At 50.7% G+C, this 18,039-nt stretch overlaps 1 protein-coding gene across 1 annotated transcript in view; it reads left to right on the top strand.

Moving 5' to 3' along the window:
• UBR4 (ubiquitin protein ligase E3 component n-recognin 4) overlaps positions 1-18,039 on the top strand; it is a 90,128-nt gene that overhangs the window by 39,260 nt on the left and 32,829 nt on the right. Inside the window, 20 exon segments of the mRNA XM_030963622.1 lie at positions 502-632; positions 769-946; positions 1,134-1,238; positions 1,732-1,869; positions 3,621-3,789; positions 4,613-4,709; positions 5,105-5,212; positions 5,692-5,808; positions 7,518-7,727; positions 8,404-8,553; positions 9,168-9,395; positions 9,486-9,564; positions 10,239-10,481; positions 11,360-11,528; positions 12,027-12,171; positions 12,827-12,912; positions 13,391-13,478; positions 14,210-14,403; positions 15,455-15,694; positions 17,650-17,788. Of these exon segments, the coding sequence (XP_030819482.1) occupies positions 502-632; positions 769-946; positions 1,134-1,238; positions 1,732-1,869; positions 3,621-3,789; positions 4,613-4,709; positions 5,105-5,212; positions 5,692-5,808; positions 7,518-7,727; positions 8,404-8,553; positions 9,168-9,395; positions 9,486-9,564; positions 10,239-10,481; positions 11,360-11,528; positions 12,027-12,171; positions 12,827-12,912; positions 13,391-13,478; positions 14,210-14,403; positions 15,455-15,694; positions 17,650-17,788 (3,014 nt within the window).

Genomic DNA, 18,039 nt, shown 5'->3' with positions numbered 1-18,039 from the left:
AGGGCATCCCTGCTTAAACCAGCATGGCCGCCTTGACTGGTCAGGAAGGACAGGAAAACAAAGTGGTCTTGTTAGAAACTGAGACTAAAAAAAACTAAAATCAGCCTTTTTCCTTTCTTTTGCTCTCCCTTGCCCCCTAAACCCCTTTTTATTTAATAAACTCTTACCTTTTCGTTGATCTTTTGGGATTCACAAAGGAGATCTTTCTGATATATTCCCCTTTCAGTGACAGGAAAATCTGATCATTTTATCTAGAGAGTAATAATCTAGAGTTAGTATTTCTATGCATGTTTTCAGGTTCTAATAAATCAGTCAAAGATGTGTGCAGGTCAAAATTATCAGAGCTCTATCCAAGAGAGATTTTTCAGTATTGAAGCAAATTGTAGGTGTCAGGAGTCTCTTGGTAACTGAGGGTAGTTTGGGTTTTTTCCCAGCATTAGCAGCCTGGTTTGGGATGGGATGAGGAGCTGTGCATTTATGAACTCCTGCTTTGCCACTCAGGAGATAAGGATGATGATGATGACGACGATGCAGAGGACAAGCTGCAGAGCTCTGGGATAGCAAATGGAGAGCACATCCGACAAGAGAGCCAGGAGCAGAGCGAGGTGGATCACGGGGACTTTGAGATGGTGGTGAGTCCAGAGCTTCTCCTTGGAGCCCTTGAAGTGTGCCAGGACTTGAGTCAATTTAGTTCTGATGAACCTGCTTGTAGTGCTCCCTTAGTGGAGGTGGTCTGGGGAAGGCTCTCACTGTGTTTCCTCTCCATAGTCTGAATCCATGGTTCTGGAGACTTCTGAGAACGTGAATAATGGGAATCCTTCTCCTCTGGAGGCTCTGCTGGCTGGAGCAGAGGGATTCCCTCCGATGCTGGATATCCCTCCAGATGCAGATGATGAGACAATGGTGGAGTTGGCTATTGCCCTGAGCCTGCAACAAGATCAGCAAGGTCAGATGTGGGCACTGTTGGCAGGCAAAAAGGGGATGGAAACGGAAAACTGGGAAAGAAATGAGGCAAAGCTGTTGGTGTCATCACCAGTGAACCAAAGATAGCAGAACTATGAAATGTACAGAAAATGCCAGGATTAACTTATTCTCTCCAAGAAAGATGCTCATAAGTTGTTCTCTGCTTGCAGGGAGCAGCAGCAGTGCCCTTGGGCTGCAGAGCTTGGGGCTGTCTGGCCAAGCTCCCAGCTCCTCTTCTCTCGACGCTGGAACACTCTCAGACACAACAGCATCAGGTAACTGTTCACTGCAAGGCATCTTCTTTTTCACATTCTGACCTAAGTAATGCCTTAAAATTGGTTTGCAAACACGGTTTGGAAGAGCCAGTTATTACTATTGGCTTCTTGTATTTTTGAGAGTGTACTTACAGCTTTTTCCTACTTTGATTGACTCTCACTGTAGACTTCTGAGGAAGTTATTTCCTGTATTTAAACTAAAGCAGACAAAACAAAGCATGTGCTGTATTTCCCTTGCATTTATAAACAACCAGACATGGTTCTTTAAGTAACTGTGCATGCCTGTGTGTTTGATAGAGAAGCTTTCCTCTCGAGATATCTCCCCTGCACTGCTTTAACCGTCCTGCTGGTCACCCCCAAGCTCCCTTTCCCTTTGTAGCCATCCCCAAACCCCAAGCCCAATCCCCTCAGCCTTTCCCTGGTAGCGAGAGCGCCGTTTGCAGTTGTTCCCAGGCAGTGTTTTTACTTGTAACAGCTCTCTTTATTCTCTTAGCTCCAGCCTCTGACGACGAGGGCAGCACGGCGGCCACGGACGGCTCCACGCTGCGGACATCGCCCGCCGAGCACGGGGGCAGCGTGGGCTCAGAGAGCGGCGGCAGCGCCGTGGACTCGGTGGCCGGGGAGCACAGCGGTGAGTGAGCCCTGCTGCATCCCCGCTGTACCCCTGCTGCATCCCCTGCTGCATCCCCTGCTGAACCTCCTGCTCCCTGCCTGCTGCACCCCATCCTGCACCTTCTGCTCCTTCCCTGCTGCACCCTTCCTGCTGCACCCCCTGCTCTCTCCCTGCTGCATCCCCTGCTCTCTCCCTGCTGCACCCCCTGCTGCACCCCATGCTGCAACCCCTGCTGCACCCCATGCTGCACCCCCTGCTGCATCCCCCGCTGTACCCCCTGTTGAACCTCCTGCTCCCTCCCTGCTGCACCCCATCCTGCACCTTCTGCTCCTTTCCTGCTGCACCCCCTGCTGCACCCCCTGCTGCACCCCCTGCTCACCCCCTGCTGCATCCCCTGCTCCCTCCCTGCTGCCTCCCCTGCTGCATCCCCTGCTCCCTCCCCTGCTGCACCTGCTGCACCTCCTGCTGCACCCTTCCTGCTGCACCCCCTGCTGCATCCCCTGCTCCCTCCCTGCTCCCTCCCTGCTCCATCCCCTGCTCCCTCCCTGCTGCACCCCCTGCTGCATCCCCTGCTCCCTCCCTGCTGCACCCCCTGCTGCATCCCCTGCTCTCCGTGCTGCATCCCCTGCTGCACCTCCTGCTCCCTCCCTGCTCTCTCCCTGCTGCACCCGCTGCTGCACCCCCTGCTGCGCCCGGTTTTTTCCCTCCCTGCTCCCCTCCCTGCTGCCACAGCCTTGCCCACTACAGGAGTGTGTGGGTGATCCCTGGCACAGAGGGAATCTCAGTCCCCAGTGGCTGCTGCCATCTGTCATTTCATGGGTTTTGCCCCAGTGCCCACAGATGGAATGTTGTCTGCCTTTTGTGGTTCTCTGGAAGTGTGGAATCTGCAGCAGATTTTGCTGGGCTGTAATAACAGAATCACTGAATTCCAGAATGGTTTGGGTGAGAAGGGACCTTAAAGATCATCCTGTACTAACCCCAAGGCAGGGGCACCTGCCACGATCCCAGGATGCTCCAAGCCCTGTCCAACCTGGCCTTGGACACTTCCAGGGATGGGGCAGCCCCAGCTTCTCTGGGCACCCTGTGCCAGGGCTTCATCAGCCTCTGAGTAAAGAATTTCTTCTTAATACCCCATCTTATCCTGCCCTTGTTCAGCTTAAAGCCACTGCCCCTGGTCCTGTCACTCTCTCCCCATATAACAAGTCCCTCTCCCTGCTTTTCATAAGTACCATGAGTACCCAGTACTCTGTAAGATATGGGAGGCCACAGCAAGGTCTCCCCTTGCCTCTCAGAATGCCTAGAGCAAGACTGAGACAATTCACTATGCTGCTGGTTAAGTTTGAATGAGATAGGATTAATTACTTTCTTTTTAGTTTGAGACTGATACCCAGGTAAAATAATCAGAGACTCTTATTAAAGAAATTGTCTGATTGTCTGCCCTGCCCATCCAAGCATTGTCTGACTGAGTGTGAATTAGTGCTGTGGGACCAGTTCGGTTTGGGCCACAAAGATGAGGGTGGCAAAGAAAAGATTTCTACAAATGCATCTTCAGCCTCTTGTGGCTTTCAGAAGAGAACCAAAGGCAGCATCTCCTTTGAACCACGATTCATTCCAAAGTGCAGCTCAGCTGTGCTGGTGGATATGAAATAGGCAAGGTGCTTGTTGAGTTGCTGAGGGCGTGTTTCCCTGTTGAGTTGCTGGGGTTTTGTGTGTTTCCCTGTTGAGTTGCTGAGGTTTTGTGTGTTTCCCTGTTCTCCTGTCCTCCCCAGTGTCCGGCCGGAGCAGCGCCTACGGGGACACGGCGGCCGAGGGTCACCCGGCGGGGCCGGGCAGCGTCAGCTCCAGCACGGGAGCCATCAGCACCACCACGGGCCAGCAGGAGGGAGAGGGCTCCGAGGGGGAAGGGGAGGCAGAGGGGGACGTCCACACCAGCAACAGGCAAGAAGCTTTGTTTCCTCTTGAGGAAGAGCAGCTCTGTGCTCTGGGGATGTTTGCAGAGGAGGGGGCTGCAGTGCCAGGAGTGGGATTTGTGACTGCTGGGTAACCAAAGTGGAAAGTCAGAAACACAGACTAGAGCGAACTGCCATTGCAAAATCATGGAGTGTCCTGAGGTGGAAGGGACCCACAAATGTCATCCAGTCCAACCCCCGGCCCTGCACAGACATCCCAGCAATCCCACCCTCTACATCTCAATGTTGTCCAAACACTCCTGGAGCTCTGGCAAGCCTCAGGGCTGTGCCCATTCCCTGGGGAGCCTGGGCAGTGCCTGCACCCTCTGTGCAATTATCATGTGGTGTGATAAATACACCCAGTGTGTGTCCCACAAAACTGCTGCCTCTAGGAAGTGATGAAAAAATGCTGCATGAATCTTGTTAACACAGACTCACTGAAATGTTGGGAGCCTGTGAAATTCACTGTTAGGACAAAAGCAGGTGGAAATGTCCTTTGGGAACATGGGCAGCTTTTCATTCTGTGGGAACAGGTGCTCAGTCCCCTCTCCAGAGCAGTGTGGAGCTGATTTGCAGGATGTTCCCATGCAGTTGCAGTCCCCAGGTGGCCAGGCCTGGGCAGTGTGACTCCATTGTCAGAGGTGCTCTGCATCTTTGGCTTCTCTCCCCTGTGAAGTCTGAGCAAGTCCTGTCCTCCCTGGGAGGATTTGATGGCTTAGGGTTTCTGGGGCAGATTGCAGTGCTCTCCTGGAGACCCTGCTGGGTGTGGTGTGTTCTGGGCTGTGTCTCATTACTGATTACTGAATCCCCAGGCTGCACATGGTCAGGCTGATGCTGCTGGAGAGGCTGCTGCAGAATCTGCCCCAGCTGAGGAACGTGGGGGGGGTCCGGGCCATCCCTTACATGCAGGTGAGTGAGGAGGGCTCAGAGTTAAGCCCAAATCAAACAGTTCAATCACTGTTTCTATTTGCATGTGCTTTTCTCCTTCCTGCCCAGTCACAGTGTGAGTCCATCTGTTGCAAAACATTCCTTACCCACAGGTTTTTGCTGGACTTGTGCCCTTTCTCAGTGTGACTTTACAGCTGACTGAGGAGCCTGAGGGCTCCAATCCTTGAGCTCCACTGTGTTTGGGAAGGTCTTGTGGCTTTATGCTGAATGTTCATATTAGGATGTGAAGCACAGGCTGGATTTGGGAAAGAGCACATATAAATCAAGATAAAATCAGTGCTGTTTAGTGAAAGAGAAATAGTTATCTTGATAATGTGGAACCTGCCCTCTAATAATTCTCTGGCTGCTTTTCCCAGGTTATTCTGATGCTCACAACAGACCTAGATGGGGAGGATGAGAAAGACAAGGGAGCTTTGGATAACCTTCTGTCCCAGCTGATTGCAGAGCTGGGCATGGACAAAAAGGTAAAGTGCAGTGTGGGCTGTTGCTCTGAATTTGCTCGTTCTAGACAGGGTTTCTTTCCTTGGAGGAATTAAATGCTTGGGAGCCACAGAAACATTGCTGTGTGGATGTGGTCAGGCAGTTCATTCCTCTTGCCTCCTTTCACATAAGGTAGAAAATGACATGAGAGGAACTCCCACTGTTTCCTGGGTCTGACATCCACAAGGGAGCATGACAATTTGTTTTGCTGGAATTAAACTCTGAGAAGAGCCATGATCAGTAAATACATGATTGGCATATGTAGCTTTTCATTTGTATGGGACTGTTCTCTGGCAGCCAGGCCACTGCCTACCCTTCTGTTGAGGCATTTGTGCTGCTTTTTCAGTTCTGCTGCTTGAGCTTAAATTAGAAATGCTTCCTGAGGATCAGAGCACTGAACTTGAGAGGCTTGGGACACTGCTCAGCTCTGGCATTGAGCAGCAGGATGTGTCTTTTCCTGCAGGATGTGTCCAAGAAAAACGAGCGCTCCCCTGTGAACGAGGTGCACTTGGTGGTGATGAGGCTGCTCAGTGTCTTCATGTCCAGGACCAAGTCAGGATCCAAGACTTCCATTTGTGAGGTACATTCTCCAGATTGATTTGTCAGGGGATGATTTTCTCTCCCTTTACTCAGCTCTAACACGATCCCACCTGGAGCACTGCACACAGTTCTGGTGTTCTCAACATGAGAACTCAATGGAATTGTTGGAGCAAGTGCAGAGGAGGCCACAGAGGGGACTGGAGCACCTCCCCTATGGAGACAGGCTGGGACAGTTGGGAGTGCTCAGCATGGAGAGGAGAAGGTTGTGTGGTTTTGTGGAGACCCCACAACACCTGCCAGGGTCTGAAGGGACTGCAGGAAAGCCAGAGAGGGACTTTTCATCATGAGCTGGAGTGACAGGACAAGGGGGAAAGGGTCAGATTGAAAGAGGGGAAATTTAGATCAGATATTGGGAAGAAATCCTTCCCTGTGAGGGTGGGCAGGCCCTGGCACAGGGTGCCCAGAGAAGCTGTGGCTGCCCCTGGATCCCTGGCAGTGCCCAAGGCCAGGCTGGATGGGGCTTGAAGCAAAGTGGGAGAGAGGAAGGTGTCCCTGCCCATGGCAGAGGGTGGAGTAGGATGAACTTTAAGGTCTCTTCCAAGCCAAACCAGTCTGGGATTCCATGATGTGCTTGGAGGGCTTTTGTTCATCAAAAATGATCTGAAAGCTACAAACTGAAATAACAGATGTAAAACTGAAACATCCTTGAGAGTGCTTTGGAAAAATTTATAGGGAACCTGTAGTGTTACTGAACTCTTGTGGAAAAAGAGTTTTGAAAGTAGGGCTGGAGGAAGCAGCCGTGTAAAGACAATTGGATGCTCTTGTTTTGTGCTTGGTTCCAGACTGAGCTCAGGGCAGCACATTAATGATGGTACTTAAAAGGGTCTGGCAGATTTTTCCCTTGCATCTCACCAGTGCTGAAGGGGTTAAAGAGGATTTGTAATGTGATTATTGGAAAGCAATATGCTGCTGTGTCAACGTAAAAGTCGCTAAGAGGATTCCTTAGATATTTGTTGCTAAAAGGTACAGTAATAAGGCATAAAAAGCAGTATGTGTGGTGGGAAGGAGATTAATAAAAAAGCATAGAGGTTAAAAAATTTAGTCTGAACTGCATCAAATTTTAATGAGCTTATGAGCTGTGGGGTTTGTTTGGATTTACAGGGCTGCTTTAATAGTTTTATTTACAGTAGCTTTTTCTCCAGCCTTTGTTACTCACTTGAGCTTCCCACAGAAATCAAAGCTCCTCGTCTTGCAGAATGCAGGTGGAGCAATACCTGGGTGGAGCAGAGCCTGTGAGCGGCAGCTGCAACAGGGACTCTTTCTCTACCAGGATTCACGCCCAGCTGGCCAAATCCCAGATAAACAAATAGAAATCCCAACTTAAAAACAAAAAAAAGAAGGGGAAAAAAAAGAAGAGAAAAAAGCCCTAGTCGTCTAATCCACAGCAGAGTGGCCTCTGGCACATGTGTCGAGGGGAGATTAGACTTAAGAGGAGATTTTATTTGTTTTCCTTTACTAAGCACTTGTTCAAAAGAGTCTCTGTAAATATTTGAGTTGCTTTTCATAAACACAAAAAAAACCCCAAAAACCCCAACCTCAAACAAACCCCAAACTTAAAAGCTGCCTGCAAAGTTTCATCCAGACCTGCTCTCTTGCCCACACTGTCAGCAGGTGCTCAGGGCTGCCCCAGCTCTCCTCACTGCAGGTTCCCAGGTGTGTTCCTGATCCAGCTCCTTCCCTCTGTTCCAGGCTTCCTCCCTGATCTCCAGTGCCACAGCAGCTGCCTTGCTGAGCTCTGGTGCTGTTGATTACTGTCTGCACGTGCTCAAGTCCCTGCTGGAGTACTGGAAGAGCCAGCAGAATGATGAGGAGCCCGTGGCCACCAGCCAGCTGCTGAAGCCTCACACCACCTCCTCTCCCCCTGACATGAGCCCCTTTTTCCTCCGCCAGTACGTGAAGGTGAGTCCTGCCTGTGCTGGGAGCTGGGCAGGGCCTGCGCTGAGGGGAGGCTGCACACAGCTGGGAAAGCAGCCCTGCACCAGGAGTTTGCCCTTAGAAGAGCAACCAAAATCCATCTTGTGGCACAAAGTTACAACTGGGAGTGCTCCGAGTTCTCACAGGGCAGCTCAGCTCCTCTCCCATCTCTCACTTGGTGCACTCCTAACCAAGGGTTCTATGGAGCTGTTCCTGGAGGAATTGTTAATCATCCTGAAGGGAAGCTGCTCCAGCCCATGACTGCCTGTGCTTGGCAGGCAGAATTCCTGAACTTAGTGTGCCAAGGAAGTGGAATGGTGGATGGGAATTTCCACAGTAATTCCCAGGCTTGTTGCACCACTGTGGTGCCATTATGCCGTGGTTTGGTGTTTGTACAGGTGCAGTGCAAAAAGCCTGATTAAATGTAAGAATGTCTGCTGAGTTGAACTGCTTTATTGCTCCAGACTAGCTTAGTGCATCCTCACAGCTGCCATCCAGTTCAAGGCTTTGTGCAGGTTCTTACTCATCATTTGGGAACGTTCTTTGGGCTGCAAAGGGGCAGAAATGTGTTGTTTTTAAAAATTCACCAAAAGCACCCTGTCATTCATCATGGCACCACACTGGGTGTGCTCAGAGCCTGAGGGATTTCTCTTGCTGCCAGGGTCATGCTGCAGATGTTTTTGAGGCCTACACTCAGCTCCTGACAGAGATGGTGCTGCGCCTGCCCTACCAGATCAAGAAGATTGCAGACACCAACTCCCGCATCCCCCCGCCCATCTTTGATCACTCTTGGTTCTACTTTTTGTCTGAGGTAAGCAAGAACATGATACACCTGCAGATTTCCACAAGAAAACTCCAATAATGATTTCTTTCATGGGAGAGATGAGTTTTTGCAGGGCTGATCTCAGCTCCATCTTGTATTTTTAATCCCCTTGAAAGAAGGTGAACAGTTGGCTTTGTGTATTTCTGTTGAACAGGAATCTGTAGGAAAACACACATGAAAAATGAGGTTGCTGTTATTTCTTGAAACTCAGTGGTTGCTGCCACAAAGCTTAGGGAGAAAACCTGCTGTGAGATGGAAAAATGTAACATCATGCTCAGCTGTTGGTACTTGGGCCTTAAAAAAGAAATCAGGAAGATATTTGGTGTTTGTGTTCTCAGTTTGCTTCCTACTTGACATAACAAGTTATCTTACATTTACACAAGTATGAGTTAGGATTTCTTAATTAGCCTTGGTTGGGTGTTTGTTTGAGGTTGGAGATGTTTCCAGCAAGTGGTACAGTGCTGCTGTGCAGTGTCTGTTCTGCCTGGGACTTACAGAATTAAAGCTGGGCGAACTCATCTCCTATCTGTTTACCTTTTGGAAGAAACCCCTCATTTTTGGTGGCCAGTGTGATCTTACTGTGCCCTGGCTTCCCCCTGCAGTACCTGATGATCCAGCAGACGCCGTTCGTGCGGCGCCAGGTGCGCAAGCTGCTGCTGTTCATCTGCGGCTCCAAGGACAAGTACCGGCAGCTGCGGGACCTGCACACGCTGGACTCGCACGTGCGTGGCATCAAGAAGCTGCTGGAGGAGCAGGGCATCTTCCTGAGGGCCAGTGTGGTGACAGCCAGCTCAGGCTCTGCCCTGCAGTACGACACCCTGATCTCCCTGGTAAGGGCAGGAGCAGGGAAAGGGCCTTGGGGTGGTGTTGGTGTGACAGGAGCGCTGATGTGCTCTGATCCCATCCCTTTGTGCCTGCAGATGGAACATTTGAAGGCTTGTGCAGAGATTGCCACGCAGAGAACAGTGAACTGGCAGAAATTCTGCATCAAGGATGACTGTGAGTTCTGTCTCACAGGGCTTGGGGGAGCAGTGGTGTCGTGGTTGGGATCGAGGTGGCTCAGATGGCGAAGCTCAGCACAGATGAGGGTCTTAATAGGACTGAACTGTTTCCAGTACTAATTATCCCAGTGCCCTAATTGCATCTGGTCCTTGGCTAAAGAGCAAAATGTGGTGTAATGGATAACTTAGAGGAACAGGAGATCTGTGTTCTCTGGCTTGTGCTGCCATTGTGCCAGGGAGTCATTTGGGATGAGCCACTGTACCTGGTGTACCCCAGTGTTAGGCTTCTATGGTCCAGGGACAGGACAGTTGTGGGAGTTTGGTTCTTGTGTACAAAGGCTTTTGGTTTAGGCTGGGTTTTTTTACTTTTTTGTTTCTTTCTTTTCTTTTTTAATTCAGCCTTTAGTGGCATGGAGCAAGGTTAGGTTGGAGATCAGGGAAAGGTTCTTCCCCCAGAGGGTGCAGGCACTGCCCAGGCTCCCCAGGGAATGGGCACAGCCCTGAGGCTGCCAGAGCTCCAGAAGCATTTGGACAACGCTCTCAAGGATACCCAGGGTGGGATTGTTGGGGTGTCTGTGCAGGACCTGGGTTGGATTCAATCCCTGTGGGCCTTTTCCAGCTCAGGAAATTCCATGATTGTGTGATTCAAACATTTTCCCCTTTCCTCCACAGCGGTTCTCTATTTCCTGCTCCAAGTCAGCTTCCTGGTAGACGAAGGAGTGTCCCCGGTTCTCCTGCAGCTGTTGTCTTGTGCTCTGTGTGGCAGCAAAGTGCTGTCTGTGGCTTCATCCTCTGGAGCTTCCAGCACCTCTTCCAGCTCAGCTCCTGCAGCATCAGGCTCAGGGCAGGCGGCAGCGCAGAGCAAATCCTCCACCAAAAAGAGCAAGAAGGAGGAAAAGGAGAAGGAGCGAGAGGGTGAGGGGCAGCAGGGCCCTGTCCTGTGGTTTTAGGGAGCAAGTCTGCTCCTCACAGCCTTTCTTACTCTGTTCAGAAAGAGCTGGATGATAAATCCTGCTGTTGGGAAAGGGTCATGGCTCGTGGCAAGGGCACCCACAGCCACAATCAGGAGAGAGGAGCAGTTTTCCCATGTGCAGAGGGGACTAAGGTGAAGCAGTGTGTCCTGAGAGTTGGGCTGAAACCACGTGCTGAGGACATCCCAAACCCGCGGTGTTTATTGCCTTGAGTGGGTTTGAAGTTGTCTAATGGTGTTACCTAATCTAGTGATGAAGCAGCTTCCACTTAACTTGCCCATCCTGGGTTGTAGGAGGCTGAAAGGCTCACGAGGATTAAAACAAATCCTGGGGATGCACACCCAGTTAGCTGTGCTCTGCAGTGATTGTGTTCAGACTTGTTTCCTCTGGCTGCCTTGGAAGCTCTGCTGGAGCCAGGGCTGCTGCTTAATGAATATCCACAGTCCTGGGAAAGTAATTAAGCTTCCCTATAAAAGTCACGGGCATAAATTCTCTCTTGGCTTTTCTTCAAGGAGCCGCTTTGGCTTTCACCATCAGATGGTTCTCTGTGAGTCTTTTCATTGCCTCATGGTCAGTCCTTTTCTTTTTATCAGGTTGTGTAGCACATTTCTCACGTCCTCACTGGCAAGTTTTCCTGCAGTTTTTTTCCTGTTAATCAGGAGTGCTGGGTTATATTTTTGAAAAAGACATGAATATTAAACTTTCTTGTTACCTGAAACATAATAATTTGTCCCCATTATCCTGACTCTTTGAAATAGCAGAGTGGCCTGCCTGTGAGGTGCTGCATTTATCTTCTCCCTAAAGCCCTCCCTGTGTCCCTAGGTGAGGGTTCAGGCAGCCAGGAGGACCAGCTGTGCACGGCCCTGGTGAACCAGCTGAACAAGTTTGCTGACAAGGAGACCCTCATCCAGTTCCTGCGCTGCTTCCTGCTGGAATCCAACTCCTCCTCAGTGAGGTGGCAGGCCCACTGCCTGGCCCTGCACATCTACAGGTGAGCCTGGGGCTGCCTCAGGGCCAGAGCCTCTCCCTGAAGGACGCTGGAGCCTGCAGGTGTTGGGCCCCTCTGGAATTGCCCTCGTGGTTTGCAGTTACTGGGGCCAGAGGTGGAAGTTGTGACTTAACCGTGATCGATCTCAGTTGTCACCTGCAAGGAGCACTTCATTTCTGCCTGTAAAATCTCACTCCTGTCGTGACCAGGAGCAGGTGTTTGTGGGCAAAGTGAATTTCTGAGGCAGATCCAGACTCCCACCGTGAAAAGTTGGGAGCTGTGTGGGGAGAGGAGTGCTTTGGGGGGCTGGATTCCTTCAGAGCTCCCTTCAGTTATTGCAGGACAGCTGCTTTTGTTTTGGAGTGCTGGAAAACAGATGGGTTCAAGGGATGGTGGGATTTAGCTCTGTGGGCTCTGCAAGATGATGGTTTCCCACTTTGGTGGACTGGAGCTTATGTTCTTCTGCACAAGAACCCTGATTGTCTGTAATCCACCCCACAGGAACTCCAACAAGTCCCAGCAGGAGTTACTGCTGGATCTCATGTGGTCCATCTGGCCAGAGCTCCCAGCCTATGGAAGAAAGGCTGCCCAGTTTGTAGATCTCCTGGGATATTTCTCCCTGAAAACACAGCAGACTGAGAAAAAGGTACAGTGACATTCCAGAAGGGAGGTGCAGCATGCCAGGTGCTCATTTTTGATACAGCTGGCACAGATTTTCTGTCAGAAGAGCTTCTGCTGGAAATTCTTCATGTTATTAGAACTTTAATGTTAAAAAAAAGTAGGATCCTTAAAGAATTTGGAAGTGTGGGGTTTTGTTTTATTGTTTTGGGGGTGAAATTGTGCTGGTGGGTTTTTATTGAGAAAAATACTTCTTTCCCACAGGAGGCTTTTGTGGATCTGGCAGCTCCAGTTTATAGATTTTTGATATTGCAGCTCTTAGAAATATTTTGTAACCATGGTTTTTGAACAAAGGAAGTTGTGGCCTCTTTTAGGGGATCAGTGGGATTGAGAACAAATAATTTAGACCCATTGATACTTGCATGAGTATGTTTAAAGTGGGGAATCCTGTACAAATCTTGGCAGGCACTTGCAGGGATTGACTGACAAACAGCACTCACTGCGTAAATCTCAAATTTTAGGATCAATTACAGTCCTGGATAATGATTTAAACACATAAATTCCTGTGGGTGTGGTGTGTACTTCTTTTGGGGCACCTGCAACACCACAAGATGAGGATATTTGTGTCTGTGTAGCAATGAAAGCATTGTTTTGAGGAATGTCTTTGCCTGGTTTTCTTTCAGCTGAAGGAATATTCCCAAAAGGCCGTGGAGATCCTCCGGACTCAAAACCACATTCTCACCAACCACCCCAACTCCAACATCTACAAGTGAGTCACTTGTGCCATTGATCCAGGTCACTGGAGGGCTTTCCAGCCGAGCTCCATCCATGGGGAGTACCCAGGGAAGGCGCTGGGGATGGGCTCTGCTGAGGTTTGTGCCTGCTGGGCTTGGGAGAGCAGCAGAATCCTTTCTGCCAGATGCAAACCTGACATTGGGCCCTTCCAGCAGAGCTTGGCTTGAGCTCTTCTGCTGTCAGTCAGTAAATGCTATAAAATCTTAGGCCCAGCTGGAGAATAGAGATTTGCAGTTTTGAGAGTTATGTTCTTGGTCCCACCTTGGCCATTGATAATTACAATAAAAATGCTTAGTTAAAAGCTGTTCCTTCCAGTGTGATTTACATTGGAACAGTTCTGTTACACACTGGGACTGGGAAATGGGGGAAATTAAAGTGATTCTAGTTGAATGGCCTGGGTTTAATGCAGCAAATGCCCAAGTCCATGTGTGAGTGTTGTTCCCTCATTCCAGCACATTGTCTGGGCTTGTGGAATTTGATGGCTACTACCTGGAGAGTGATCCTTGCCTTGTCTGCAACAACCCCGAGGTGCCTTTCTGTGTAAGTAACCCTGGAATCACACAGCCATGGAACATCCTGCGTTGGAAAGGGCTCACAAGGATCAAATCCAAGCCTGGCTCTGCACAGACATCCCAACAATCCCACCCTGGGCATCCCTGGGAGTGCTGTCCCAATGCTCCTGGAGCTCTGGCAGCCTCAGGGCTGTGCCCATTCCCTGGGGAGCCTGGGCAGTGCCTGCACCCTCTGGGGGATGAACCTTTCCTGATCCAGCCTAAACCTCCCCTGACACAGCTCCAGCTACTCTGCATGACACCAGCACTAACTGCAGTTATTAAATCCTTTCCAGTGGTGGGGATCCCAACCCTTTCCAGGTGTGGTTTCCTGTGTCCCTGAGGTTTTGGGGTGCCCTTTGACAGGCAGTGTGTTCCTGCTTTGTCTCCCAAGTACAGCAGGGAGCCCAACCCTTGGTTTCCCGTGTCCCTGAGGTTTTGGGGTGCTCTCAGACAGGCAGTGTTCCCTTGGTTTGTCTCCCCAGTACATCAGGGATCCCAGCCCTTTCTGTGGCCTGTGCCCTAGGTGTGTCTGAAAGGGTGTGTTCCTACAGCAGGGATCCCAACCGTTGCCCTGAGGTTTTGGGGTGCCCTCTGACAGGCAGTGTGTCCCTGCTCTGTCTCCCCAGTACAGCAGGGATCCCAACCCTTGGTTTCCTGTGCCCCTGAGGTTTTGGGGTGCCCTCTGACAGGCAGTGTGCCCTTGCTCTGTCTCCCCAGTACATCAAGCTGTCGTCCATCAAAGTGGACACGCGCTACACGACCACGCAGCAGGTGGTGAAGCTCATTGGCAGCCACACCATCAGCAAGGTGACAGTGAAGATTGGGGACCTGAAACGAACCAAGATGGTGAGAACCATCAACCTCTACTACAACAACAGGACCGTGCAGGCCATCGTGGAGCTGAAGAACAAGTACGTTCATCAAGTTTTGTGTGCAGTCTCTGAATTGGATTCGTTCCCTTGGCTTGTTTTTCCCCAAGGTTCCTCCTTAGACTATTACTCATCACTCTTAGCCCACATTGGGTGGGATTGTTCTGAATCCCCTACAATTGTGGAAGCAAAGATCCAGATTTCCTCTGAAGCTTGAAGAATGTCTATAAAATTTGTGGATTCTGATTTTGTCCAGGCTCGCTTTAAAGCACCTGACTTAATTGTGTGGGAACCAGCAGTAAAACTGAGAGCACTTCATGGGTAGTTTGACTCCAAAAGGGATTTGGACTTTGCAGCATGTCCAGGAATGCTGAAAGCATTAACATTGTTTCTTTGAAGCCATAGAGTAGAATTAAAATTAGAAGTTGGATGGTCTCACTCAGCTCTGTTTTACCTACCAGAAATGGCTCCTTTTCAACACACTGCTCAGTCTGGAGCCAGTCCTGCTTATGTGCTTCCCCTTCTTACTTCTTGAGATGTTCTCACCAGAATCAGATCTCTCTGGCTTAGGGATTAATCTGTGCCCGCCGCTTATTGCTTATTTGAAGTCTTAATCCTCTGTGACATCACAAGTGGCTGCTGTGGAGAGGATTATGATGTCACAAAGAGAGGATTCTGACTTCAGGTTGAGAATAAGCAGTGGGAGCAGATGAGATCTTTAAGAAATAAATATCCTGTTTTCATGCAAATGTCCTTACTAATAAAAAAATGGAGGTGAAAATCCCTAGAAAATGTCTGTAGAATTAAAGTTTTTCCATGAGGCATCAACAGCTCTTTAATCCCAAACAGTCTCTCTCTATGAAGAGGATAAAGGCTTAAAATGTATTTCTGGCTACATATCATGTCAATACAGAAGCTAAGGAAACGAATCCTAGAACTGCTCTCCATTCATCCCAGTTAAAGGAGATTTGGAGCCGAGACGGTTGCATTTGGCTTTTCCTCACACGTGGGTGGGGAGGGAACTCCCTCTGGAAAACCTTCCCTTCCTTTCCCTTCCTTTGCTTCCCTCCCTTCCCTTCCCTCCCTCCTGCAGGCCGGCTCGCTGGCACAAGGCCAAGAAGGTGCAGCTGACCCCGGGGCAGACGGAGGTGAAGATCGATCTGCCCCTGCCCATCGTGGCCTCCAACCTGATGATCGAGTTCGCCGACTTCTACGAGAACTACCAGGCATCCACCGAGACCCTGCAGTGCCCGCGCTGCAGCGCCTCGGTGCCCGCCAACCCCGGCGTGTGCGGCAACTGCGGCGAGAACGTCTACCAGTGCCACAAGTGCAGGTCAGGGTCACTGAGTGTCACTGTGTGTGCCCCAGAGTCACTGTGTGTGCCCCCAGTGCCCCCAGAGTCACTGTGTGTGCCCCCAGAATGCCTACCAGTGCCACAAGTGCAGGTCTGTGTGTCACTGAGTGTCACTGTGTGTGCCCCCAGAGTCACTGTGTGTGCCCCCAGAACGTGTACCAGTGCCACAAGTGCAGGTCAGTGTCACTGTGTGTCACTGTGTGTGCCCCCAGAGTCACTGTGGTGCCCCCAGAACGCCTACCAGTGCCACAAGTGCAGGTCTGTGTGTCACTGTGTCACTGTGTGTGCTCCCAGTGCCCCTAGAGTCACTGTGTGTGCCCCCAGAACGTGTACCAGTGCTACAAGTGCAAGTCAGTGTCACTGTGTGTGTCCCTAAAGTCACTGTGTGTGCTCCCAGAGTCACTGTGTGTGCCCCCAGTGCCCCCAGAGTCACTGTGTGTGCCCCCAGAGTCACTGTGTGTGCCCCCAGAACGTCTACCAGTGCCACAAGTGCAAGCCAGGGTCACTGTGTGTGTCCCTAAAGTCACTGTGTGTGCTCCCAGAGTCACTGTCTGTGACCCCCAGAACGCCTACCAGTGCCACAAGTGCAGGTCTGTGTGTCACTGTGTCACTGTGTGTGCCCCCAGTGCCCCCAGGGTCACTGTGTGTGCCCCCCCAGTGCCCCTGTGTCACTGTGTCACTGTGTGTGCCCCCAGGGTCACTGTGTCTGCCCCCAGAACGTGTAACAGTGCCACAAGTGCAGGTCTGTGTGTCACTGTGTCACTGTGTGTGCCCCCAGTGCCCCCAGGGTCACTGTGTCTGCCCCCAGAACGTGTAACAGTGCCACAAGTGCAGGTCTGTGTGTGTCCCCAGTGTCCCTATGTGTGTCCCCAGAGTCCCTGTGTCCCCAGAACATCTACCAGTGCCCCAAGTGCAGCTCTGTGGGTGTCCCCAGAATGTGTAGCAGTGCCCCAAGTGCAGGTGTGAGTGTCCCCCAGAGCCCTCCCGGGTGCCCCACACCCCCTGCCATGTAAATCCCCCATTCTGGTTAATACAAGCACACAATCAAATTAGTGGGGAAGTATAAAACAGGCTTACAGGGATTTAATGTAATGCAGGCTAACAAAAGGAGCCTGGGAGCACAATTCTCAGCCAGCTGAAGTTTCACATCCAGCCTCGAAGTTCACAGCACAGAATTCCCCGGAGCAGGTTATTTTTGGCCTGCCTGGGCTGGAGGCTGGAGTTCAGCTGGGGGATTGCAGGGCTTCCCCCAGGATCCCTGGCTGGGCTGGACAGACAGTTCTATTCATGGCTTTTGTTGTGCTTTCCTCATTCAGAGCGGCTCAGGGGTAATTTACTGTGTGCTATTCACACTTCTACTACAGCCTTAGAAATACTTCTCTTTTGTCACTTTTGTCTCCTTATCTGATATCTCTTTCCCCTTATTGTTGTCCCTATTCCTCTCTAATTCTCATGGGATTCGAGGTGTTTAGCAGGCTCTTTCCTGGTGATTGCTGGTGTGTGGAAAGGTTTCCACATCCCTTCTGGAGCTCTGGGAGCTATAAATCAGTTCTGTCTGCTGCCCTGCTCTGCACTGGGGAGAAGTGCAGTCAATTCCAGGGCAAAGGCCAAACCCTACAAACCAGAACAGTTCCTTCATCTGTGTTCTCCTAAAGGACACAGTGCCCCAGCCTGACTTTCTGCCTGGAATTACTGTCATTACAGTGGAATTGTTAGGAACAATTTCTGTTCCTGCTTTTTCCAGCCAGAACGTGGCACTGCTGGAAGGACTTTTTTTATTGCCTGATCTGTAGGTTTTGATTCTCAAGTATTTCCCTTCCCCGGGGCAGTCTGGTCACCGAGGTGTTTAAAGTCACCCATCTCTTTTACCCGAGCCTGTTCACTTTGTTCCATCGCCTTGAGCTGCAGGTTTTGAGCTGCTGCCTTCCTTGCAGGTCCATCAATTATGATGAGAAGGATCCTTTCCTGTGCAATGCCTGTGGCTTCTGTAAATACGCCCGCTTCGACTTCATGCTCTACGCCAAGCCCTGCTGCGCCGTGGACCCCATCGAGAACGAGGAGGATCGCAAGAAGGTGGGGCTGGCAGGAGCTCCTGGGGCTCTGGCACTCTGTGGGCACAGCAGGGCTCCATCCCCTCTTGTGGGCACAGCAAAGCTCCATCTCCTGTTAAAATCAGTGCTCCTTCAAGGCTCCTCACTGACCGTTGCGTTCTGGGTTTGTGTTTTGCTCCACCAGACAAGTAATTCTTCAAAAGGCATCATTCAGTGCCTCACTTATGAACTGACTGCATCTCCTTGCCTTGCTGCAGAAGGGGATGGATTTGG

Source organism: Camarhynchus parvulus, chromosome 21 (assembly GCF_901933205.1).
Source record: "Camarhynchus parvulus chromosome 21, STF_HiC, whole genome shotgun sequence".
Taxonomy (NCBI): domain Eukaryota; kingdom Metazoa; phylum Chordata; class Aves; order Passeriformes; family Thraupidae; genus Camarhynchus; species Camarhynchus parvulus.
The sequence above is the reverse complement of the archived record's forward strand: the minus strand, read 5'-3'. Positions and strand labels throughout refer to the sequence as shown.